Genomic DNA, 27,286 nt, shown 5'->3' with positions numbered 1-27,286 from the left:
TGGAGAGATGGGACTGCTTGGGAGTCAGGCCTCTTGGATACTATGAACGTTCACACACTGGCACAGACTTCGTTGCCTTCGCTGACTCATTTTCTAACAGTGGCTTCCCTACCTCCTTTCCCCAGCAGTCCATGGTTGGGGGCAGGAGGCAGTGAGTCTTTGTCTTTTCATTCTTACACCTTAGTCGGAGCTTAATAAACTCTAATTAAGTGAATGGATTATTTCATGGCTTAATGAAACTGATGAGAACCGGCTTATTTTTCTCACGGTGGAAAGTGACTGTTCTCTAGGATTAGCCTTAACCAACCTAAGCACTTGCGGAAGAGCTGGCTGAGAGCTATCTGAAGAGCACTCAGGAGCCTATTTTGTAAGGAGGTTTCTGTGAACCTAAGATTCTTCCTTGTAGTGCTAACGTTCAGCATCACAACATTAGTAAGACCATTTGATAACAGTAGGTTAATTTATCAAATCTGGGCACCCAGGTTATGGTTAATCTCAACACACCTAGTCACAAGGGAAAGGAAGAGGCTACAGACACATCTGTATGAATTATTGACTAAAAATGTCAAGGCAATCTGTCATTATACAATCTGTAGATACTGCAGGGGAAATGAATCAACTATTAAGAGAATATAGCATACTGAAATAATTACTGGCAACAAATGAGTAAATTCAACAAGGAAGAGAGGTCACAGGAACTGGTCATGTCCACCATTTTTAGTTTATGAGATGGCGTTATTTTACATCAGATTATTGAAGTACCTACCAAACTTACATACATGCGTGTATTTCCGAAATACGCGTATCTCAAATGCGAAACAGCCAAGTAATTGTATTGGACAGTTCTAAATACCAGTTTGAAGCAGATTGTGCGCCAGTTTGGAAAAGATTACACAAAAAAGACTGAAACGACTTGGAAATCTCCAAGAATATCAGGAAGTAGAATGCCATTAGTCAAACTAGTGTCTGGCCCCAAAATAGAGGAATGAACACTCATTCTTAGAAAGAACGCCAGAATTTCAGAAATACATGATTTCTTATTATTTTCTTGAAGAAAATTCAAGATACAAAACGGTTAAAGAGCAGACGAGACACGAGTAAAGAATGCTGAACGCTCAACGCAGCCAATTCCTGCTCACAGTTCAATTTCTTTACCGCTAACACAGCAGAGAGCCAAGCAGAGGCAATTTAATACTATTTCTTCTTTCCTTTGGTCAACTTTACATGAAGGTCACAGTAAGGACATAAATCGAAAGAAATCTGAGTCTGGCTAAGTCAAGCCCACATTCAAACGAGCAGTATCCGAGTGACTGGGAGCCTGGAATCAAAACTCAGTGTTTAGGTGAAAACTCAGTGTTTAGGTGTAGCTCAGGGCTCAGAGCTCAGGGCTAAGGGAGAACAGAGGCCAGGGACGTCAACCGACAGGGGTTGACGCGAAAAGGTAAAGGCGGGCGGAACGTCGGGTTCCTGGGAGCTTCCCATACACTGCCCGGAACCGCAGAGTGTAGGGCTACCATGGGATCTCCTAAGGCAGCGCCCCCACATCTCCACCATGGTCCGCGGGGGCCTGAGCAGCCCGGGGCTGGCTTCCGGGGACGGAGGACGCCGACAGCGGGCGAAGGCGCACGCACGGCCGCCCCGGTCTGCTCGGCCTCCCAGGACCCTCGGACCAGGAGCGGCCGGGCCGGCTTCCCGGCGGGCGGGATTTTCCTCTCCGCTCATTCATTCTCTGATTCACCGGTTCCTGGAGGCGGCTCGCAGGGACGCGCGCAGGAAAGGCGCGGTGCGGAGGACGGCGGCGGCTGGGCGCGGCCCGGCCGGTGTGTGTGTGTGTGTGTGTGTGTGTGTGTGTATGTGTGTGTGGTGGGGGGTGGAGGGGGAGCGGCTGGCCGGGCCGCGAGGGGCGAGCGCGCGTGCGCGTGCGCGCGGCAGGAGCGGCGCGCGCCCCGCGCCGGAAGTGAGCGGCGGCCGCGGCGGGGAGCGCGCGTCCGGGCGCGAGTCGGTCCGCCCAAGGGGGTCGCGCGGCCCTCAGCCCCGCCCCGCGTGCCGGGGCCGGACGCGCGGGCTGTGTGATCCGTGCCGCGGGGCGCTGCGGCCGCCCCGCCCAGTCCCCGCCGCCGACGCCCGCTCGGTGGCTCGGCCGGGCAGTCACGGAGCGCGCGCGCCGCGGGAGCTGCGGGCGCTCTCGGCGTTCGGGAGAGGAGCGTCGCGCCGGGAGAGGAGGCGGCGGCGGCGGCGGCGGCGGCTGGGGGGCGCGAGCGGCTGCTGCCTGGCGCGGGGCCCCGGGAGGGCCGGGGGGTTGCCGCGGTGAGTGCTCCGCCGCCCGGCCCTCGAGGTCGGGGAGAGGAGAGACCCGGGCGTCCCCGAGGCGCCACCGCCTCCATTTTCCCCCGGCGCCCGGCGTGGCCCCGCGGGCGAGCGCGAGCGGCTGCAGCCCGGGGCGGGGTCGCTGCCGCCCGGGCTCTCCGCGGTGGGCTGCGCCCGGCCGGGCGGCCTGCGGTGGGTAGGGGTCGGCGGGGCCTGGGCTGCGCCCTGCGCTCCTCGGGGCTGCACCGTGCAGACAATGAGACCGGGGGTTGCCCGGCTAGGTGCGCCGGGGCTTCTAGCCCCAGCACTGGGCGCTGGTGCCCGGGCACCGAGGCCGGAGAGAGACCGCAGAAGCCGGTGGCTGGATGCGGGATTGTTCTGGCTTCCGTGCCCTGCCCGCCTTCAGAGATGAGTTCAATGCAGAGATTGAGAAAGGCGGGGCGCCTTCTCTGTCTTCTCATTAAGCCGGCAAAGTAATTGCCCTGGTGCTTCCTAGCCCCGTCTCGTCTTTCCGCGAACGTTCCCGCCGGAAATCCAAACTGCAATTCAGTGGAGGACGGTGGAAAGGGAGGAGGTTGTCTGAGAGTATTGGTTAGGATGCCTTCGTTTCTAAGACGCCGGAAAGAGAACCCTTTTCCTAGTCACACATCGCTTTAGGATGGCCTCGCTGTGCTAACTGGAGACTGCTTGATCCTTAACGTAGGTAAAAAGATGTGCCTCAGGGTGAAATAAGGGCTTTGGAAAAGAATACGAGAGTCGCATGTCTCCTGTGTGTTGCATTGCATACATGTTGTGGGAAGGGCAGTTTGGGGTGGGTGCTGCCTGCAGTATTTCTCATGGAGAAGTGGAGGACCGCCCAAGTAGGTAAAGTCCTCCCTCAAGGAACTGTAAAGGTACCGGGCTAGGGGCGAGGCGTGATTCGATTATTAAAGGGTGCTGTCGTGTTCGTGAGAAAACTGAGGTCAGCAGACAGTCGCGAAACCTCCTCAGGTATAGTGGAGACACAAAACGACACCCCCTCCCCCTAAAAAAAAGCATTGAGCGGTGGAAATAGCGCGTTGGAACAGAGTAAGCCGACGTTCCATTCACTGGGATAGGCTAGCAGCGCGATAGTGAATAAGCAAGCCATTAACTCGGCACTGGTTCTCTACCGGGAAACAGTAATGCGCCACCTGTTTACCTCTCCAGCCTGTTAAGAAGGTTGGATAAGATAATGCACGCAAAATTAGTAGCCGCTTGCCTGATGCTCGGAAGGTGATAGTTCCCTTTTCCTACTGCTGGGGGCAGGGTGGAGTGTCTTGTGAGAGGGTGGGTCAGAAGTGAATGTTGGTAACTGCGTTGTAGGCAGTGAAAAAGAGGTTAATTCTGCTTTGAGGTCAGTGTGTATGGCGGTGGGGGGGGGGATGTATGGAAGCTGCCGGTATATGAGTGGAGCCTTTTAAAAGGTTGGGTATTTTAAAAATAATGTTTGATCACGTATTATACATAATAGTGGGTTCCATCGTGATATTTTTGTATGTATATATACGTCATGCATTTTAATTTCAGCAGGACGGGGAGGATTTCGACAGTGTACATTGGGAGAGGAAGAAATTCCACGTGTAGGTGGTAATTAACCTTTTAGAGCTTGATTCTGGAGCCAGACGTGGTGGCTCATGCCCACAGTCGCTGCACTCAGGAGGCTGAGGCAGGAAGGTTGCAGTGAGGTCCAGGGCAACCTGGGTTACAGAATGAGACCCTGTCTAAAAAACAAAACAAAACAAAACAAAACAAAAAACCCAACAAACCACGCCCCCCCCAAAAAAAACCTCTAGGAAGAACCCCGTGAACCCCGTGGAGAAGTGGCAAAAATAAGGACACCCTTTAAAAGTTGTTTTTTTGTTTGTTTGTTTTTTAAGTTTGATCTTCAAAATGTTTCTTTTTGTGGGGGTTACAGACACCAGTTATAGCCCTGTTGAAGTAAGTACAAAAATGTCTGCAAAGCTTTGTAGTATTTGGATTTTGTGGTATTTGGATTTTGTGGTATTTGGATTGATCCTTGCTCTGATTTTAATGAAGAGCTGTGTGTGGCTATTGTTTTGTGATTATTATTAGCTCTGCTTCACAGCACAGGCTCTTTTGACTCAGGTCTCACTAAGATTATTCAGTCAGTATCTGGCTGACAGTAGGGCAGGCATCTTTTGAGAGTGATTTCACAATTTTTAACACTTTGTTTTCCGGCCAGGTGCTTTCAATGTTATCTTTGAGGATAATTGTTTTGTTTTTGCTAAGTTTTGGCTCTCTCCAAATAAATAAATGTTACTGGACTAGAAACAAGGATAACAGGTTCTGGGATACACATTTGCTTTATTTGCATTGGTTTGATAGTCATTGACTATGAACACTGGTTTTAATCCCAAACTCTTTAGGAAAAGTAATATGTAACCTCAGGCTAATTATTTTGAGTTCTTAATTCCTGTTACCTATTAAGTGAGAAGTTGGGAGTAGTTACTGGTTTTTATGTGTTATTTCTTACTGACCTTAAGAATTTGGAGGAGCAAAAATAAATAAATAAATAAATAAATAAATAAAATAAAATAAAAAGAATTTGGAGGAGCTAAGTGTGGTTGCAGGAGCCTATACTTGAAATACTGAGGCAGGAGGATACTGAGTTTGAGGGTGGTCTACGTCATGAAACTTTGCCTCAAAACAAAAGGAATAATTTAATTTCGATGAAGAGCTTTTAAGGTTCTTCAGGCATTTGACCTAAAGTTCATTAGAAGGTTTGAGGAGAGCAGTTATAGACCACACATAAGGGCTTTGGGTTTCATACCTAGCACCAAAACCCTACCTCTAATTTGTAATGTTTGAAGTCAGGAGTGGTGATACAAATTGAAATCAGCACACAAGGAGCTAAGGCAGGAGAACTAAGGCTAGCTTAGGCTATATACTGAGGTCCTGATTCAAAAAGTTTTTAAAATTATAATAACATAAAATTGCTACTATAAGATACGTACTAATTTCAACACTTCATATGTATCGAATTATTTATTTCGTACCATGCCTCTATAACAGAGGTTCTGTTAATTGAGAAAACAGATAGTTACTTTCCCAAAGACTACACAGCTATGTAATAAACATGTTTAAAACCAGCTAGCCTAATTCTTGTATTCTTACTTCCTTCCTATGCTGCCATAGAGTAAATTAACACATCTTTTTTTTTTCTTTTTAAAGTGTGTTAAAGTCTTTAAGCAGCCTTTGCCATTTTAAGCGTTAAGTAGTTAACTTTCCATGGCATTAAATACATTCATGTTATTGTGTAACTGTCCATTTCCAGAGCTTTTTCACAATCCCAAACTGAAATTCAGCCTGTTAAATAGTAACTTCACATCTACCGCTTCAGCTTCTAGTAGCAACTTTTTTCTTTGTCTCTATGCCTTTGACTATTCTGGGTACTTTTTGTAACTATAATCATTGTTTTATGGTTATTAGACTTTCCTTTTTCACCCAGAATCTTATATTGTAGCCCAGGCTGGACTGTAAATCACTGTATGCATCAGGCTTGCTTAAGCTAATCACTTTAACATGTTTATTTAAAGTTTACACATTAAAAGCCAGATGATCCACAGACTAAAGCCTCTCTTACTATCTCATTGTTTACTTGGGAATTTTAAATGAACCCCAGATAGGAAACTTAGTAGACTGAAGACTTAAAACTTTAGTTTTGTGCACTGTTTATTTATATGAAATTGTCTCAATATATTACTATGGCTAGTGCACTCTGTTCAATTAAGTAAGCAAAACTGAACATTTCTATGGGGGTTGTAGTCATCCTGTTTAAGCCATTGTTGAAAATAACAATGAATATTTAACAGTAAGTTCTGATAACATATAGATGTTTTGTAGTTCATTGTGTTTCTTTTCTTTCTTTTTGTTTGTTTGTTTTCCAAGACAGGGTTTCTCTGTGTAGCCCTGGCTGTCCTGGAAATTGCTCTGTAGACCAGGCTGGCCTCAAACTCCGAGATCTGCCTGCCTCTGCCTCCTGAGTGCTGATATTAAAGGTGTGCGCCACCAGTGCCTGGGTACAAGTGTATTTTATTTTGCCTTGTGTCTTAGTCACTGTTCTGTTTCTGTGAAGAGATACCATGACCAAGCCAACTCTTACAGAAGAAACATTTAACTGGGTGCTCGCTTACAGCTTCACGGGCTTCAGAGGCTTATTCTTCCCTTATCATCATGATGGTGAGCATGGTGGCATGAAGGCACACATGGTGCTGGAGAAGTAGCTGAGAGCTATATCCTGACCCATAGGCAGTTAGCACAGAGATGCTGGGCCTAGAATGGGCTTTTGAAACCTCAGAGCCCAGCCCTGAGTGACACATTTCCAACAAGGCCAAACCTCCTACCCCTTCCAAAGAGTTTCACCCCTAGTGACTAGGCATTCAAATATATGAGCTTTGATGGCACATCTTATTCAAACCATCATATTCCAGTCCCTGGCCCCCATAGGCGTATAGTCATACCATAATGCAAAATGCATTCAGTCCAACTTAAAAGGTCTATCACAGTTGAAACACTGTTTAAAATCCAAAGCTGAGTCTCCTCTGAGACTCATGACAATCTGTAACCCCCTTTAAAAAAAATCCAAATGAAGATCACATACTTCCAACATACAGTGACACAATAAATATTACTATTCGGAAAGGGAGCATAATGAGGAAATACTGGACCAAAGCAAGACCAAAACCCAGGAGGGCAAACTCCAAACTCTGCCTTTCATCTGATATCAAAGAGTTCTTAAGATCTCCATCTCCTTTGTTGACTGCAGCATCCTTCTCTCCTCTGGGCTGGCTACACACCTGGGCTGCAGCATTTCTTGGCAGTTATCTCACCGCTCTTCATAGCTTCCTGCAGTGGCCTCTCCGGGCCTCCCAGCAAGGACATAGTTGACACATGCCTGGCCTCTGTGACTTTCCTCAGACGGGAAAGGAGATTGTACCAGCCCTTTCTTGTATCCTGTATCCTTGCCCCTAAAGCCAGGACCACATGGCGAAGCTGCCAGGTTCTGCTGCTTGGTGGGGTCTCCTCTTAATAACATTTGTATCAAATTTCTGTTGTTGATGGTTTCACTCACTGCGGAAACTTCCTGTAATTCCTTTCCACAGGTTGAAAGCTTAGCTGGGTGGGGTCTTAACCCGAAGTCACTCCTTTTATTTCATTTAGCATCAGTTTTTCTTTCCACTTTTATCTCCATGAGTACTGGACTTAACATTACACTTACTGGTGCTCCTTTTCTCCTCAAACCATACGTTTTTTTCTATTTCTTTTTGCCCAGCCTGTTCCTTTTTGTTGTAGATCTGCTTAAGAGTGATTACTGGTAACCACATGACATAGTATCAGGCTGTCTTGAAATCTTTTTCCATTCCAAATTCTTCAGTGTAGCTTTAGGTGGATTTTAGGACAAGGTCAAAAAGCAATCAAAAGTCTTTGCCAAAATATTACAGGAACGCTTTCTAGGACACTTACTACTATTCTTTCCCTCTGAAACATCTTAAGCTGGGCCTCCACAGTTCAAATCCCCCTCAGCATGGGCTTCCATGCTGCTTCTAGGATGGCCCATTAAGCCCTACTTAAGGTATCCAACCACTTTTCTAGTTCACAGTCCCAAAGTCTTCCATATTTCTTCAACAAACAGCGTACTCAGGCCTGTCACAGCAGTACCCCAGTCCTGGTAACGACTTTGTCTTAGTCACTGTTAACAGTGTTGTGAAGAGCCACCATGACCAAGACAGCTCTTAAGAAGAAAACATTTAATTGCTTAGCTTCAGAGGCTTAGTCTATTATGGTAGAGAGCATGGTGGCAGGCAGGCATTGCGCTGGAGAGGTAGATGACAACAACATTCTGATCGAAGGCCTGAGCTGGCATCGGCTTTTGAAGCCTCAAAGCCCACCCCAGTGACATATCCCTCCAACAAGGCCACACCTCCTAACCCTTCCAAACAATTCCATTCCCTGGTGACTAAGCATTCAAACATGAGCCTAAAGGGACCATTCTTTTCAAACTACCATACCTTTTAAGTTGCTAAATGTTGCTATTGAGACAATTTTGAGAGAGAAGGCTTTTGTTTGTTTGTTTGTCATGTGAGTAGTGTGCTTGAAGAGTATCCTGAAACTGCAGGGTGAACCATTAAAAGCTGTTGCCAAGTCAGGCATGGTGGTAGTACCCACCTGTAATTCCAGGACTCTTGGAGGACTGCAAGCTTGAGGCCAGCATGGGCTACCTAAGTTTCAAAACCAGAGCTACCAACAAAACCAGGCATCTGCCTCCATACTATCTGGTTGAAATCAAAACAAAACTTTCACAAAAATAAGTGTGTTACTTAGGTGGTGGCGAGATTGTAACAAATATTCCTGACACATAACTTCTCTCTCCTTGAGTTAAGTTAGTATCAGTTATTTGAACATAAAATAGTCACTAGCAGTAATTTAGCCAGTTGAGCCAGTATCTGATTTATTTATAAGATTTCATCTGGAAAAGCATGTGAAATATCAGAAAACTCAGGTTATGTGATCTTTAAAGCTTCATTCTGTTGTTTTGTTTATTGTTTATTTGATCCTTCTTGATTGATCTCTCATCATTTTGTAAGCCCCCAGTCAAAAAAATGGTGACACCTGGTAACAATTAGTCATGTAAATTTAGTTATAGGCAGAGGCAGGCAGATCTCTGTGATTTTGAGGCCAGCCTGGTCTACAAAGTAAGTCCAGGACAGCCAAGGCTACACAGAGAAACCCTGTCTCAAGAAATAAAAACAAGAAAGGAAAGAAAAATATACTTATTTCAACTATTAATACAGTGCATAGTTTCTCTACTTTAGGCATTCTTTTCTCCAAAATACAGGGAATGCCAATTATAAGAGGAATCAATAGAGAATCTAACTAAGGAAGCTAAGTCTGCAGAGACAAAGGTGGGAAAGAAGTGAGGAGTGAGGCTTTGGGAAAGGAAGACAGTTATTTGGTAAGGAAAAAACCACTGATGTTAAAGTAGCTTTTATTCACCTAAGGTAATTGTCGTATTGGAGGCTTACTGCCTCCAATTCCTTACGTAGGCCTAGTCCTGGGAGCGTCTAGTCTCCATACAATCTAGTCTAGGCCTAGAATGCTTTCTGTGAGACTTGCTGCTGAATGAGCTCACTTTTTCTAGCTGTTTCTGAACTCTAGGTGGCTGGTTCACCTCAGCTGTTCTGGCTCAAACTCCCCTCCTACCTGACTGACCGCAATTTCTGACTCAATTGTTCTCCTTGGCCTCAAACTAACTCTAGCAATCCATTCTAATCTTTTGGCTCCTCCTCATTCTCTGATTTGTTCTGTCTTCACCTGTGTCTAGCTTGCTCTCTCTTGAACCTCTAAAGCTCTCCCTGTAAAAACTCCACAGAGGAGGCTGCCATGAACTCACCCTCACTGCATGGTCTCTCCTGACGAAACTGTCAACTGCTCAGACAGAACTGACCTCCGAGATCTGCACGCCTCTGTCATCTGAGTGCTGGATTAAAGGCCTGTCCCACCAAGTCTAGACCTAAGTTTTTCTTGTACCTGAAACTGTTCTAGACTGACCTTGAACTCAGATCTGCTTGCCTCTGTCTCCTGGATTAAAGGCATCTTTGTATTCCAGCTGATCACGCAGATAGAAGGTCTTTGGATGTGATCTCTTGCCAGAGCAGCCATGTTCTGAATTAACATTTCTTTAAACTAAGATTTAGTAGATCCTTGATTGATGTCTTATCATTGTGTAAGCCACTAGTCAAAAAATGGTGATACCTGGTAACAATTAGTTATGTAAATTTAGTGATAGGCTGACTTTTTGTCTTTTTGTTGAGGGTCTTGCCTGGGCTACAATCTTACCAGAAAAAAGACTTCTACAGAAGGTTCACAGTCCCAAACTGGAAGCAGCTAAATTAAGCAATCTATTGCACGGTCACCTGTGCGTACAATAGAATATTACTTAGCAATAAAAAGCAGTTATCAATACATGCAATAATACTAGTGAATCTTTAAAATAACAATCTCACCTAAAAAAAAAAAAAAAGCAGCACATAAAGACCTGCATAGGTAGCATACTATACAGGCAGAAGTTACACGGATGTTACCTGTGGTGAAGCACCTGTGACTAGGAATGTAAAGCGTGTATTTAAGAAATGTTTTATGTCTTCATAGGAGTGCTGAAAATGCTCTCTCTATCACTATGGTCTTGTAAAAAATTTCAAGTCTGTCAAGCAACACTGATTTAAATACCTACTGAGTATACCATGCCGGGGATGGAGTTCAGGGCTGTTCACATGCCAGGCAAGTGTCTTACACTGAGTTGTATCTCTACCCCTTAGTAGGTCCTTACATTTTTTTAAATTTTCATGTGTATGAGTGTTTTGCTTGTATGTAGGTATGTGCCCACAGTGGTCGGAAGAGACATTAGATCCCATAGAACTGGAGTTACAAATGGTTGTGAACCACCATGTGAGTGCTGTGAGCTGAACCTGGGTCCTCTGCAAGACTAGTACACTGAGCCTTATCTCCATCCCTACCTTCCTGTATTCTTCTTAGTCATTTGAGAAGAAACTGTGTTAGACTTCTGCTTCATTTTATTTATGGTTGTAAGCAGCCTTCAACTGCTGAGCCATCTCTCCAGCCCGCTGCTTAATTTTAAAATTCAGCTTTCCTTTTTTATTTTTCTTTTTTGGCTTGTAAAAGTTCTTTACATACTGAATACAAGTTATTTATCCAGATATATTTTCTTTGATTTGATGTTTGCCTGCCTGCTTTTAATTATTAATTTTTTGACAAGAGCTTGCAGTGTATCCCAGGATGGCTTCAAATTCATGGAAATCCTTTTGTCTCAGCCTTCCAAGTGCCAGAATTAACAATGTATGTCATAACAATTTGTCATCTCAAGCCTGCTTATCTTTTAAATAGTTTTAATAAAGACTTCATCAAGATTATTAATTTTTCCTTTCTGACTATAGGCATTTTCAGTGTCCTAATAAATTTCTGTATCAAAGTTGAAAAGATATATTCCTGCATTTTCTCTTTTATGAGCTGTATAACTTTAGTTCTTGCATTTCAGGCTATGATGCATTTTGAGTTAATTTTTTTATTATGGTGTGATTGAAGCTCTTCTCCCCTCCTTTATGTCTAATTGTCTCAACTATCTTGTCTTGAAAATCATTTGATTGTGTAAGCATGTGTTAATTCATGGGCTATATCTGTTACATTGATGTAGTAATTCCCTATCCTTTTATAATCCTTTAATTACTTTAAATATAACTATTTTGAAGCCAAGTAGAATAAGTCCTTCAGTCTTCTCATGATGGTTTTGACTTTAAAGTCATCTTTTATCATATGAATTTTAGAATCTCCTTGTTTGCTATGTTAGTTTATTTTTTGTGATGCTGGGAATGGAACCACTCAGCTATGCCACTAGCTCTATCTTGTTAATTTCTCCTTTTAAGAAAGTAGTGTTTGCTGGGCCTGATGGTGCATTCCTATAATCCCAGCAGTTAGGGAGTCAGAGGCAGGCGGATCTCTGTGAGTTCAAGGCCAGCTTGGTCTACAAAGTGAGCCCAGGACAGCCAAGGCTCAAGGCTACACAGAGAAAACCTGTCTTGAAGAAAAAAAAAAAAAAAAAAAAACACAAAAACAAGAAAGAAAGAGAGAGAGAGAAAGAAAGAAAAGTTTTTTTTTTTTTTAATGTTGGTTGTAATTATGTCAACTTCCTAGTGTAGTTTGGGGAGAACATACAAAATATTGCATTTTCTAATACGTTTTACCACAATGTTAGGGCATTTCTTTTGTGCCATTTCCTACACAGAAACTGTTCTTTACACAAACTTTCTTTATATAAATTGAGGTTTGGTATGAAGATTTTCCAAGTGATAACTTTATCTGAAGCGTAAAGGAAAGATATATCTGATGTCACAATGCTAGAAATAGAAACTTAAACTGTCTTTAGAAATGTAAAACTAAAGATATTCCCAGGGCTGGGACTTAGCACCTAAACATTTAAAATTATAAGTTTAAAGCTGTGTAAATTTCTATATTAATGTCCTGGTTATTTTTTTTTCTTCTTTTGTCAACTTGTTACAAGCCAGTGTTATCTAGGAAAATGAACTTAAGTTGATAACAAGGTTTCATGACATTGCTTGTAGGCAAGTCAATGGGACATTTTCTTGATTAATGACTGATATGGAGGCCCTAGTCTGAGGCAGCGGGTGCCACGCCTGGCCTTGTGATCCGGGGTATATGAGAAAGCAAACCACTCAAACTAGGGCAACCAGTAAGCAGCATTCCATGCTTCTCCTCAGTTCTTCCCTTCAGGTCTTCCTGCTGAGCTTAAGACCCTGGACAAGCCGCTGAGGTGCCCATTTACCCAAAGAGGACCTGGCCTCCAGGTTCTCCCAGCACCCCTCAGTTCCTGCCTGTTCCAGGGCATGGCTGTCATATCCTGCCCTCTGCCCTGAACTTTTCTAGCCCAGAGGAGAGGCTTTCTTTTCCTCAGAGGATCTTCACGAATCCAGACATTTTGGTTCCCTCCTCTCTCTCTGCGTGTGTGCTTTCTCTTTCTGGCCTCCATGTGTCTGTCTCCCTCTACAGTGGCAAATTCACTGACCCCTCCTGTGAGACTGGTGAACCTGAGAGCTGTCCCCATTAACCTGCCTTTGTCAGCAGAAATAACCTGTCAGTTTGTTCCTTGAGTTCTTGGCTGGCTCTCTTCTGTAAGGTGAAATAAACACTTCCCCAACCAGGCTGCTTTTGATCGTGGCATTTATCACAGCACTGGAATTGTAACTAGAACAAGTAACATGGTCTGATTTTTTTTTTTTTTTTTTTCCGAGACAGGGTTTCTCTGTGTAGCCCTGGCTGTCCTGTACTCTCTGTAGACCAGCTGGCCTAGAGCTCACAGAGATCCACCTCTGCCTCCCTGTGTGTTGGGATTACAGGCGTGCGCCAGCACATGGTCTGATCTTTTTAAGGAATTTTAACTTATTTATGTGTGTGTGGGGGGAGTCAGTACTCACCTTCCATATGGATTTGGGGGCATTAACTCAGCTTTTTAGGCTTGGTACAAATGCCTGTACATACTAGGCCATGTTGCTAGCCCTAAGCTTTTCAGAATTGGAAGAAAAATAGTTTTACAAGTTTAATTGGAATGTGCGTTTTTTTTTTACCTGAGAACTATTCCGTTTTCTGGTTTGCTTTCTTTTCCCCTTTTACTAATATTAACACAGAGTACAAAGAAGAAACAAAAGTCTTATTCAGAAATGACTACAGTTAGTATTTCCAATTTTTTCATGTATGTGTTTTTGTTTCTCATGTGTTTGTGTTTGTATAGTTCATTGGATGCACACGTTAATTCTGCTTCTTTTATTGCCACTGGCCTTCTTGAGCCTGTTTATATATTAGCTTTTCTGTATTTTGGATTTTTTTCAAAATTATTTTTAAATTCAATTATAAAACATGATATAAAGTATATACATATAGTAAAACATATAGCCCTACCTAATGAGTTGTTTATATTTTGCTTCAAATAATTTAAGTTTAAAGAGATTTTTGATGAAATTCCTCCCCAGATAATTTGAATTCCCATGAATGTTTTTATTTTTGTTTGTTTGTTTGTTTTGTGAACAGAGCGCTAGCTGTCTTGGACTTGCTTTGTAGACCAGGCTGGCCTTGAACTCAGAGAGATCTGTATGCTTCTGCCTCCCAAGAGCTGGGATCAAAGGTGTACGCCACCACCGTCTGGCTATACCTACATGTTTATAAACGTCTAGGTTTCTGGGGTTGGAGAGATGATTCAGTGGTTAGGAGCACTTGTTCTTGCAGAGGACCCAGGATTGATTCTTAGCACCCATAAGAGGACTTACAGCCATTTGGAACTCCAGTTCTAGGGACCCTGATGCTTTCTTCTGATCTCTGGACAGCAGCCATGCACATGGTGACAGACATGTTAAAAAAAAAAAGATTGCTGTTCTATGCTTTTTTATTTACTATACTTCTATTGTTGTAGACTGTAGATTGGTTAGTTTTAGACAATGTCTTACTGTGCTTAGTCTGATTTGAACTCAGAATTCTTCTACCTCAACCTCTGAATGTACCTGGATCAAAGGTGTGAACCAGCCTTTTTTTTTTTGAGATAGAGTCTTAGATGGTTAGGATGACAGTTATTCTTTCTCTTGGCACTTGTTTCTATGTTGGATATTTAAATGTGGTATCTATCTTTAGATTATGCTTTATGTCAGTGGCTCTTAACCTGTGGGTCATGATCCCCCCCAGGGGTCACATATCAGTTATCCTGCATATCAGGTATTTACATTGCAATTCATAACACTAGCAAAAGTATAGTTATGAAGTAACAACAAAATAATCTTATGGTTGGGGGTCACCACAACATGAGGAACTAACTGCATTAAAAGGTTGTAGCATTAGGAAGGTTGAGAACTGCTGATACAGTCATCTCCAATAGCTTCCCAAATGATGAGAAGTTGATGCACATTCTTTCAACCCCTGCTTTATCATACTTTTGTCAGCTGGATAAGTATGTGTTTTTTAGAGTTCTGTAATCTATTTTATTTAGGAAGATTATATTGTAAATTTTTATCAAGAAGCAGTTTCTATACCATCACATCTCCAACTGAGTGACTAACTATATCATATTCTTTTAACATTTCTTGTAAGGCAGTTCTACTGATGGTAAATCCCTTCAATTTTTTTTCTCAGAAATATTTTATTTTTCCTTTTTTTTCATTTGCATTGAATTTATTTGTACCAGGACTGAAGGCATAGACAGGAAATTTTCTTTAAATTAGATTAAATTAAAAACCAGTTTGACAATAGGCAGCTTAGGATGTAACAGAGACTTTGGAAAAATGACTTTACTGAGTACTGTAAATGATCTACAGGAGTACTGAAACCTATTATTAAGAATTATTCATTTATATAAAGACATGGATGCAATGAATTCAACTTCTCTTACTCTAGAAACTTCAAAGAGATTACCTTTAGGGTTTTGCTTTAGCTGGAAATTCTGAGAATTAAGAATTAAGTTTCTTGGACAGAAGCTCATTATAGTCCTCATTGTTAGCAATGGAAGTCTAAATACATCGTTGTGATGGGGGTAAGGGGAAAGGGATGAAGTGTCTGGTGAAGTCCTGAGAGACTCACATAAAAATGAATAAAGAAAAGGTCTCTGTAGTTCAGGCTCTTGTGAGACTCATAGCAATCCTCCTGCCTCTGTCTTCCAAGTGTTGGGATTACAGGCATGTGCCACCAAGCTTTCCTTCACTGTGGAAGGATAACTCTTCATGGTTCAGAAATTCTGTTCTCACTATTTTTTCTCTCAAAATATTAGATATTTCACTTTAATCTTGCATGAATGGATTCCAAGCTGGTAAATGGAGCTTTTATCTTGTTTCTTCTTCAGGTGAGTTCACAGAGTGTTTCAAGTGTTTGGCTTGGGGTTCCAACTCAGTAGTCTAAAACCTGGAAGCCAGCTCTTAAAGGAAGGGCTAGGTGTGGCAATGCATGAGTGCCCAACACTTGAAGGTAGAGAGGCAAGTGGGTCACAGTAAGTTTGGCAAGCCTGGTGTACTGTGGAAGTAGCTGGCCAGGCAGAACTAGAGGAGTGAGACCCTTGTCAAAAATGTCTCCTTAACAAAACGAAGTTCATTTTGTCAGCAGGTGATACATCAGAGACAGCAGTGAGTAAACAACAGTGGCTTAGCAGTCGGCCTGCTTAGCATTCATCTTCCTGACCGAGAGAAGGGGAAGGAGGATGGGAGAGTATACGAAATAACTAGTGGTGCCTGTGTGTGTGTGTGAGTGGATAGGAGATCAGCCATACGTGTTAGACTATTCTGATGTCTTAGAATCCATTCATTCATAATTAAAGTAAAATAGTTTTGAGAGAAGAGAAGTGGGTATTTTGGCCATGACAGAAACCAGGCCAGTCAACCCTGCCTGGCTGTCTTCATGTCTGTCCAGGTGGCGTGATGAGAAGGATTGACGGTTTGAAATTTTGATTCTCTTTTTTTTTTAATTTTTATTTTTTTATATTATATTGATTCTCTTTTTACTCAGTGTACTGTCTGGTCAAAGCATATAATGGTTAGCTAGGCACTGCAGGTTTATTTAGTGAAGTTTAATAGAGTTTTCCAAGTTTTGCTTACATTTCATTGAAAGGTAATTAGGGAAGATAAGTAGCCTGTAAGGGCTTTTCAGTCTTCTTTTTGAGATTCTCTTTGAATTTGTTTCTTTATGATAACAGAACAGAGATGCTGCTGCTGTTTTCCTTCTTTCCAGATCAGAACACTGTGATCTCTGCCTCTAAGTACACACAAGGTTCGGAGCAGAAGAGGCACTGAGAATCCAAAGCTGTAGAACAGACAGGACAGCATTATCCTAAACCTTTCATTTTATTTGATGACTTCAAACATTTTTCTATTCTAATTTATATTATGGGGCAAAATATAAAACTAACATCCATTTTTAATATAGTTGGTTTAAAAAATTTAGGCATGAGCTGGGCACAGTGGTGCACACCTGTAATTCCAGCACTAGGGGAGACAGTGCTGTGAATTTCAGGTCAGCCTGGTCTACAAAGTGAGTCCAGGACAGCCAAGGCTACACAGAGAAACCCTGTCTTGGAAAAAAAAAATAGGTATGAAGCAAGCCCACTCTAGAATGTTGTTTATTCTGTCATGGGAAGTTACCCTTTGTGCTTTCTAGATTCCAGATTTGTTGCACAGAAAATCATATATGATTTTTTCTCATACCCATGACCATTTGTTCTATTCAGTGATTCTGCAAGCAAAAGTAAAAGTAAGAGGAAAACATAATACACCATTAATTAACGGTCTGAGCATCTTGTACAGGTTCCAGGCTCCTGCTGAGACTTCATGAATCCCTTTGGGTAGGAGTTTGGTCTTTGGGGAAAGTGAGAAAGCCACATCTTTAAGCCTCTCCCTCCTTTTAATCAGTGTGCCCAAAGGGTGAAGAGCAATTAGTGCCTCTCATCTGCAGCTAGGATTAGAGAAGACTGACAAATTGACAGGAAGTTAGAGTGACGCTGCTGTTTAAATAGCAACTTCGCAGAGGAATGACTTCAGGTGGGTGGAGGGGATTCCTCTGGTATCAGTTTATCTGTCTCTAACTTCCTCCTTCTTTCCCCTCTATAGATTAAGAAAACCAGTGCTAAGGATTTAACCAGAGTTCTGTCTAGGTAATAGTAAAATCAGAGTAGAACAAGAATTTGAGTTTTTCTTTTCTTTTTTTTTTCAGACTCATTGTTTAGTTCTAGATAGCTTGAACCAGAGAATTCTTACAGAATTCTTGTTTTCTTAAGCTGATCTTTTTGGTGTTACTCAGATTTAAGACATACAAACGGAAGATTTACTTACTTGAAAAATGTTCATAGAAAGACACACAGAGATACACACATAGATATCTGCATAAGTAAAATAAATGTCTTTAACCAGAAAGGAGATGTTTAGCATATATTATTTGAATACTCAACAGACTTAAAAACTTTTATTTTATTTTATTTTTAGGGTTAGGTATCTCTGTGTAACACTGGCTGGACTGGAGTTACTGTATAGACCAGACTAGCCTGGTCTATATGCTGCCACACCCAGATTTCATGTAGTTCAGGCTTGTCTCAAACTTGCTATGTAACTGAGAATGACCCCAAACATTGCCAGATAGGAGTAGAATGTTTGGCAGAGCATTGAAACAGGGAGAGTGGTTAGAAGGAAAGCTAAGAGCTCTTAATCCCAGCTCTCTGAGTTCAAGGCCAGCCTGGTCTACAGAGTGAGTTTCAGGACAGCCAAAGATACATAGACCCTGTTTGGGGGGAGGGGGAGAGAAAGAGAATGAAAAATAATTACATTTATTAATGAGTGTGTGCATATGCACACCCCTGCCCCAGCTGAGCCGTGGCACATTTGGAGGCCAGAAAACAATTTGTGGAAGTTGATTTTCCTCCTTCCACCATGTGAATCCTGAGGATCAAACTAAGTGCTTTGAGGAACACATTTTTACTGTCCTTGTAAGATTTCTTTGAGTTTGAATAGATTATATTTTGAAACTGATTTGAGTTCAGGCTTTGTCCCCAGTAATACACATTTGTTATCGTCAAGGCAGCTGTTAAGTCACGTCCTGAAATATCCTTGGGATCATTCTGCTCAAATTGTGTATAGTCGAAATTTTCTGGGTTTTCTTAATTATTCTGGTATTGGTGGAGAAATATATTTTAAAATGTGTTGGTTCCTTTGAGTATTTATTTACGTACAACCAGATGAATTGATTTTTTTAAAGAAATGTATCCTTTTAACTTTGCCTCGTCTTAATTTTAATATCATGTTAATTTTTAAGCATCTTAAATTGGCAATATTTGGGGGAAAACTTTTACAATTTAGATCAATAAAGACTATGATTCTCCCATAGTTGCTCTAGAGTGATAAATGAAAAGTATAATATGTTCTTTCGGAGTGTGCGACTACGTGGGTGCAGGGCTGAGGAGGCTAGCGTGTAATTCACATTAGTGATTACAGGGAGTTCCACAACAATACCTTCTCATTCCTTTTGTTCTCGTAGCAAACATTTAAAAAAGAAAACATCTGGGGTCTTAAAATTTTTCTTTTTATGTTTAAGTGTGTGTGTGCACTTGCACGTGTGTGTGTGTGTGTGTGTGTGTGTGTGTGGTAAAGGGCTAAGTGCAGATGTTCTCGGGCCAGAGGCTTTGGCTTCTTGGGAGCTGGAATTTCAAGCAGTTTGGGGCCACCTGATGTGACTATTGGGAACCGTACATGCTCTAACCACTAAACCATCTCTCCAGCCCACATTTAAAAAGAAAAAAAGAAAACCCTAAAGCCTGTGTTTTAGCCAATTTGACAAGTAGTAGTAGCATTTGATCTGTAACTAAAACTCTGCTGTCTTCCTGATAGAGCTGTGACAGTACCAGCCTTTACTAACTTAGTTGGCACTTAGAGGTGAAAATGGATTTGAGACAGCTTCACTCAGCAGTCCAGGCTCTCCATGAGTCCCCAAACTCACGGCAGTGCCTTAGCCTCAGCCTTTCCCCGAGAGTTGTGATCACAGGTGGAAGCCACTGGGCCTGACTAATTGTTTACAGTTTGTTTGCTTATTTGTTTTGATGTAAAGTCCAGAAACAAGTCTTTGAATGTCTCTTTGACTTATTTGAGGAGTAATTATTCTTTTTGTTGAATAAAACTAAATTTTATCATTGTTAGAATATGTCTAAAAATGTAATTGAGTAAGCCAGGAAATGCTGGCCTGCCTCAACATTGGTGACACTGTGATCACTTGGTTAAGCAGTATCTTCCCGGTAATTTGTGGAGAAATATTTTGAGAGTATGTAGTCTCATTGAATTTTCATTCTCTAACTCTACGACATATTGATGATTACCTTCCTTGTTAAAAAAAAAAACAAAAGAACTTAGCACTTTAAAAACTCAGTGCTTGCTTATTATGATAATGATGACAAAATTGTGATCTTTTTCTGTTATCTTCTGTGATAAGGAAGTGTGTATATCACTATGGCCCTGTGACCTCCACACACACCGTTATGTACCCACACAGGCACAGTCAATACAGTAGTCAAGTAATATGTAATATAACTAAGAACAGATGCACAGAATTCATTCTCAGAAAAACCAGTGAATGCATGTAACAAAACTTTAAAAGCTTTTTATTATAGCCTTTTAAATTCTGTGTGTATGTTTATACCTGTGAAAAGTGTTGAAGCCCCTGGAACTGGAGAATTACTAATAGTCGTAAGCCACCAAAGTGGGTGCTAAGAATTGGGGGCAGAGCTTACTACAGTGGTCTGGGATTAGATTTTGTGGCCTATGGTAGAGCAAACTCAGGGATTGATGGAATTTTATGGCCTAATCCTGGGCTTTTGGGGATGGGAGGAAGGGGGGAGAGGGTCTAACCTTTCCTACCTTGAGGAACTTATATGTACTGTCTCTTGGAAGGCTGAAGAGATGGTTCAGTGGTTAAGATTAAGAACACTTAACTTTCCTACCACCCACATCAAGCAGCTCATAACCATCTGTTATTCCAGCTCCATGGAATTTGATTCCTTCTCTTGGCCTCCAAGGCATCCACACATGACGTAAATTCATGCAGACATACACATACATGTAAATGAAAATAAATCTTCAAACATTCAAACAACCCTGACTTAAACATCATATTTTCCAGGTAGTTTTGAAGTATACTGTGAGCAGACCACAACTAGAGAAACATTGTCCTACAAGAGAAATGTCTAACTCAGTGGTTCTCAACCTGTAGGTCTCAACCTCCTGGGTCTCATATCAGAGATCCTGTATATGAGATATTTACAGTTCATAATGGTAGCAAATTTACAGTTACGAAGTAGCAAAGAAGTAATTTTATGGTTATGGAATTTTACAGTTCCACCATGAGGAACTGTATTAAAGAGTCACAGCATTTGGAGGGTTGAGAACTGCTCATCCAACTCTTTCAAATGGTATATAGTTTTGCATTTCCTTTTCTTCCATGAGTTTATATTGCATCTCAAGAACACTGAGAATTCTGAGCCACTTAGAATTCACAGCATGTCCTGCATTCTCATACTCCTATATATAATAGCCATTCCTGTGCCTAACACATCCTTATCCATCTTTCCCTTGTACATTGTCGTCCTGTCTCACTGAAGTACCATCCTTCCCTGCTTACTCGATGTACATAGCCCTCTGTAGAGCACTCAGCACAGTGTTTTATTTTACTGCTTTCTCTGTCCTCCTACTAAGTATATATAACTTGAGATTAAATGTCAGTGTGTGCATCTGTTTCTCTGGTGTCTGGTGCGTAGAAAATATACCATAAATATTAAATGAAGTAGAAGCTTCTAGTGCTATTTTGGTGCATGAAACATTAGACTCGAGACTACCCTATGGGTAACCCCACTCTACTGTTTCCTCAGGTTTGGGGTTTTTGTTCTGTTGTTGTTATTGTTTGTTTTGGTCAGCTGATTTTTAAGTTTTAAAAAAAAATTTATTTAATCACTTTATAGCCTGATCCTATCCTCCCCCCTCCTCCCCTCCCAGTGCTGCCCTCACCATCACCCCCACATCCTATCTCAGAGAAGGAGAGATACCAAGGGTTACCAACCCACCCTGGCATATCAAGTCACAGCATCTTCTCCCACTGAGGCCAGACAAGGCAACCCAGCTAGGGGAAAGGGATCCACGGGCAGGCAGCAAAGTCAGAGACAGCCCCTACTCCCATTGTTAGGGGACCCATATGATGACCACACTGCACATCTGCCACATGTGTAAGGGGCCTAGGACCAGTCCATGCATGCTCTGGTTGGTGGTTCAGTCTATGAGCCCCCATGGGCCCAGGTTAGTTTACTCTGTAGGTCTTCTTGTGGTGTCCTTGACCCCTCCAGCTTCCTCTATCCTTCCTCCCACTCTTCCACAAACCTCCTTGAGTTCGGCCTATTATTTGGGTCTCTGCATCTGTTTCCAACAGCTGCTGCATGAAGCCTCTCAGAAGACAGTTATGCTAAGCTCCTGTCTGCAAGCATAGGAGAGCATCATTAATAGTGTCGAGGGCAGGCATGGTGGCACACACCTGTAATCACAGCACTCAGGGAGGCAGAGGCAGATAGATTGCCATGAGTTTGATGCCAGCCTAGTCTATAAAGCAAGTCCAGGATAGCCAAGGCTGCACAGAGAAACCCTGTCTAGAAAAACAAAATAGTGTCAGGGGCTGGCTCTCTTCCATGAGGTGGGTATCAAGTTGGGCCAATCATTGGCATGCCATTTCCACAAACCCAAAGAAGCCAAGGAGGGCCCACGGAGGATGCTTGAATCTCACGAAGAGATGGAAATAAGATAGTCATCTGAAGTAGATGGAGAGAGCTTTGTGGGAGAGGAGGTGGGGTGGATAACAAAGGTGAGAATCAGGTGTGGTGAAGGAGGGTGGTAGGGAGGAGGTGCAAGGAGGAGGAGGACCTGGAGAGAACAAAAATTGGGGGGGAGCATCTCTGGGACAGGGTGGCCCCAGGAAGTCTATGGGGGTGACCCTAGCTGAAAGCTCTAACAGTGGGGGACATGGAGCCTGAACTTGACACCTCCTGTAGCCAGGTTGGACTTCTGGTAGAGGGAAGGTGGCACCAACCCACCCATAAAACTTTTGACCCAGAATTCATCTTGCCTATAAGAAGTATAGGGATAAAGATGGAGCAACTGCTTTTTTAAAAAAAATTGAAATATATTTTTTTTCTTGTTTCTTCATAACTAGCTGGGTATTCCACTGCATGACTGCTGATGTCACTATGATGTCATGAAGGTGGCACCCATACATATTCCGGCTCACAGACTGTGTGCAGAACACAGGATCTTAATAGTTCAGAAAGTTTTCTGCTAAAGACTGGCGCACAGATGTCAGGCAGTCTCATCAAAAGTGATACTTCCACTAAGCTTAATGTTCTGCTTTCTGTCTCCATGGCTCCTTGAGGGCTTTGATGATCAGGGCAGGAGGTACAGCCTCAGCCTGGGCCTGTCAGTTGGGAGTGGTTAGTTCACTGTAATCCTCGGGACCTTTCCAATCACTGGGTGCCTTGGCAATGTCACCATCAACTTTTTTGGAGACAGACCCACTGGGACTGAACTTGGGGCCCAGTGCAGGTGTGGCTCTGACTTCACATCCTGTGTACGTCAGGTACAGGACTTTGATACCACTAGGGTCAAACTTCAGAGACTGGTGTCAGATAAACTGAAGGAAGTCACACTGTCCTGAGCCCAAACCTGAAAGCATTTTAAAGCAGTTTTAAATAGTACATAATTTTATAAAAAGCATTCTTAAGCATTTTTTTTAAAATAGAGGGAAAAAAATACTCTGTAATGAGTAAGGCACCCTGACTATGTATCATGAGTTTTTCTCATCACTTGATACACACATGACTTGTCTACGTTGTGTTTCCTCCCAGATCGTCAATCTCCTTGTATATAATTGTCTCTACCTAGTGTTTAGAATACCTTTCCAGTGGTCTTCTTTATGCAGTTACTCTGTCTTCTGAATAAGAACCAATCTTTCTTTTTCCCCTTTCACTATCATGTATTCTTAACATGGTAGTCTTAACTCTCTCAACATGTATTTCTAAACTCCCTTCAAGGAAGTTATGGATGGGAGGATTGGCATGCAAGCTTGTTTTCCAGGGCCTATAAGATAAGATCTTGCCTTTGTCCTTCTCTTGTAAATTTTTCTCTGCCCTCTTGAGTCAATCTCAAGGCATTTATACTCCTCCCTCCCCTCCCCTTGCTTACTCCCACCTTACCTCATCTCGACATAGTTTACCCTACCTAGACTGTACTTAACTGGAATCTTAAGACATAATAAGCCCACCCTTCTGGATAGTCACAATTCCCTCCACTCTCAAAGAAGAAACTGAATAATAAATACTAAACAGAAGGTTAGTAGGGGAAATGGGCATGAATAGTTAGTTTCATAGAAAATTGGCAGGATTATTAGTGCTTCAAACTAAAGTATACTTAATGGGTAGGTTACATTGTGTGCAGTTGATTTTACAATACTACATTTTTTGATCGTTGATACTTGAGCACATTTATTTTACTGCCTAGCATAAAACAATGATAGATTGTTTGTTTGTTTAAGCCTTAAGGGGCTGGCAAGATGATTCAGCAGGTAAGGGTGCTTGCCACTAAGCTGGACAAATGAGAGTTTGATCCCTGGGACCCCCCTGCTAGAGAGAACCGATTCCCAAAAGTTGTCCTTTGACTTTGCATTCCTCATGCCAGTAGAATAAGGATCCACTAGAAATGGGTTTTAGCTGACTTTCTATCAGTGTTCTGTTCTTAGCATAGTACCTGGCATGTGAGACCTTACCCAATAAATGTTATTGAACGAAAAAATAAAAATGAGGTATTTAAATAGCTCAGAGGTTAAAGAGCACTGGCTGCTCTTCCAAAGGTCCTAAGTTCAATTTCCAACAACCACATGATGGCTCACAACCATCTATAATGAGATCTGGTGTCCTCTTCTGGCCTGCAGGCAGAATGCTGTACACATAATAAATCTTTAAAAAAGTTACACCCTTCTCAAATTTATCTGTATACATGGTGGCCAGCAAAGCAACTCTACAGTAATCAGTTCAAAAAAACACTAGTAAATAAGTCACACAAAATTTCACACTGTTATTTACTATTCAGCTTGGGAACAGTTAATTATTCTCAGCCCACTTTCCTTCATTTACAGGTGAATAAAGTCTTAAATAAATGGTGTGATATTACCTGGGAATGTAGTTCATTTGATACAGTGCTTGCCTACCATGAAGCCCTCGTTTCCATTCTCAGCGCCCCATAAGTTCTAATGTGCACACCTGTAAACGCCAACACTCAGGAGGTGGAGGCAAGAAATCAGAAGTTTAAGTTCATCCTTGGCTACTTAGAGTTTGAGAAGTGTGAAGCCAGCCTAGACTATATGAAACCCTGTCTCAAAAGAAATAACAAGTTCTGCTTTGCTTTTTAACAATTTATTTTATGTGTATGGACCTGATCATATGGTTTTGAACTGTGCATATGCAGAACATGTGGAAGCCAGAAGAGGGCATCAGATCTCTTGGAACTGTAGTTGTAAGCAGCTGTGAGCAGCTGGGTATGGAACCTGGCTCCTAATTCCTGAGCCTTTAGATGAGTTTTTTTATGAAGCACCTACCCAGTCCTGAAGGACTAGTACTCAGTGTTTATTTTGGTCCTCTATTATTTGTGTAATAATGTTTATTTTATGGTCTTTGGTCTTAAATTAAGCTCTTAGGAACCTCTTTAAAATGTGTGTGTACATATATTTAAATACTATTGAACAGATACTTAATGACACAACTGTGACCCAAATGTCAGCCGCTCAAAGTATGTAGATACAGAAGTTAAGGATCTTTCCTTCCAGTGAAGACAAGAAAGGATAAATGTGATCTTGGCTAAAAGCACTATGAAGAAGCCAGGTGTGGGTGGCCTATGCTTTAATCTCAGCACTTGGAAAGCAGAGGCAAGTGGTTCTCTGTGAGGTCAAGGCCAGCCTTGTCTACATAGAGTTCCAGGACAGCTAGCACTACATAAAGAAACTGTCTCTACCCTGCTCCCCATCCCCCCAAAAAGTATGGAGAAAGCTAAAACTAGATAAGGGGCAGAACATAGCAAGAGTGTAGGGCTATTTGATGGGATGCTCTTTTAGGCAGACCTGAATGAAGCGAGGAAAGGCATTAACCATGCCCTCATCTAGAGGAAAGAGTTCCAGGTAGGAGATCTGACATTGAAAAGACTAAGGTTGCAGCAAGTCTGTATGTTCCAGCAAGCAAGACTGTGTCTAGAAAGCCGAGAAGTGAGGAAGCAGGAAATGGTGAGGGGAAGTCCCTGAAGGCTAGGATTCTGCAGAGCTTTGTTTACCTGCCAGTGACTTTGGATTTTATTCCGTCTTCAGTAACTTGCATGTTGGTACATGATCTGAGGTATAGTATGTTCACTGTTTCAGAATGTAGTTGATAGGGAAATTTAAGTGAAATTTTAGCATGTCCTGCAAAATATCTAACCTATTATTTATGGAATTCTGTTGAAGTTTATGAAACTATTAATTAGACTATTAAAGAGACCAGCAGCCTCCAGAGAGATTAACACTACAGTTACACTCTGTTAATTAAAAGGAGTATTCTGTATATTTTACAAATTGTTTGTATATCTAGTTTCCCTTTTTGGGTTTAGTTTGTTTTTTCAAGACCAGGTTTCTCTGTGTAGTCTTGGCTGTCCTGGACTCGATTTGTAGACCAGGCTGGCCTTGAACTCATAGAGATCCACCTGCCTCTGCCTCCCAGAGTGGTTGGATTACAGGTGTGTGCCACTGTGCCCTGCTTGTCTTCACTGATAATCATTTCTATTTTCTTATGATATAATCTGACTTTGAAGATTTGACTTCAGAGAGTCATATCATACACCAGGCCTTGTTCTGAATAATTTTTAAGTTGAATTTGAAGTTGCTCATTTAACACAAATGTCTGTATTTCAGATGGAGCAACTATCAGATGAAGAAATTGACCATGGTGCTGAAGAAGACAGTGACAAGGAAGATCAGGACCTGGATAAAATGTTTGGAGCCTGGCTTGGGGAACTGGACAAACTTACTCAGGTTAGAAGTATTACCTGAAAAGCTGGTTGAAGATTTGAAGTTATTACTACATGTTTAAAGTTTAATGTACAGATAAAAGATGTGCAGGCTAAATTTTAAAATACTGCTAAAAGAAAAAAATAATAGATGAATAGAAACTTTACAGTGCAAGATAGTTTCTTCTGCGGTTGTTATTTGTATATGCTGTGAACACGTGTGTGTGGTGTGTGTGTTCATCTGTGTGTACATGCACATGCAGGCAGAGACCAGAGATCTCCCCAGGGTCACCATTTTCTTGACACACAGGGTCTTCAGTCTCTCTCCTTTCTTCTTAACCACTCCCACCCCTTTAATGAAGCAGGGTTGGACATTTTTTTGGTTAAAAATAAGTTTAATATAAACTTAAGCACCAGGGCTGGGGAAAAGGCACTCAGAAAAAGTAGGAAAATTGGTGTGGGCTCCCCAAGAAGTCTCCAGGGAGACAGGTGTTTCTTTGGCATAACACTTACTAGTTAGGCTAGGCCCCAGGGATCTTGCCTCCCCAGGGCTAGGATTATAAGTGCCCACCATTTGAATTTGGTTTTGGGAGTGTCCTCATTCTTGCAAGTGTTTTACCAGCTGAGTCATTTCCCTGGCCCCCTTTTTATGTTTATTCTAAGGTTTAAAAAAAAAAAAGCAAAAAACAGTTCTTTAACAGAATTTCTGTTAGTTTGAGAGGGGCTTAATATCTGTTTCACAAATTGGAGATTGGAAACTAAGACAATTTTGAAGTCTGACGTTTAAGAATCTA

General features: G+C 42.0%; 1 protein-coding gene across 1 annotated transcript in view; it reads left to right on the top strand.

Moving 5' to 3' along the window:
• Positions 1-2,095: 2,095 nt before the first annotated feature.
• Raph1 (Ras association (RalGDS/AF-6) and pleckstrin homology domains 1) overlaps positions 2,096-27,286 on the top strand; it is a 73,903-nt gene continuing 48,712 nt past the window's right edge. The window contains 2 exon segments of the mRNA XM_021655660.2: positions 2,096-2,307; positions 26,398-26,517. Coding sequence (XP_021511335.1) covers positions 26,398-26,517 — 120 coding nt within the window. The 5' untranslated portion in view covers positions 2,096-2,307.

The sequence above is a fragment of the Meriones unguiculatus genome, chromosome 15 (genome assembly GCF_030254825.1).
Source record: "Meriones unguiculatus strain TT.TT164.6M chromosome 15, Bangor_MerUng_6.1, whole genome shotgun sequence".
Taxonomy (NCBI): Eukaryota; Metazoa; Chordata; class Mammalia; order Rodentia; family Muridae; genus Meriones; species Meriones unguiculatus.
The sequence above is the reverse complement of the archived record's forward strand: the minus strand, read 5'-3'. Positions and strand labels throughout refer to the sequence as shown.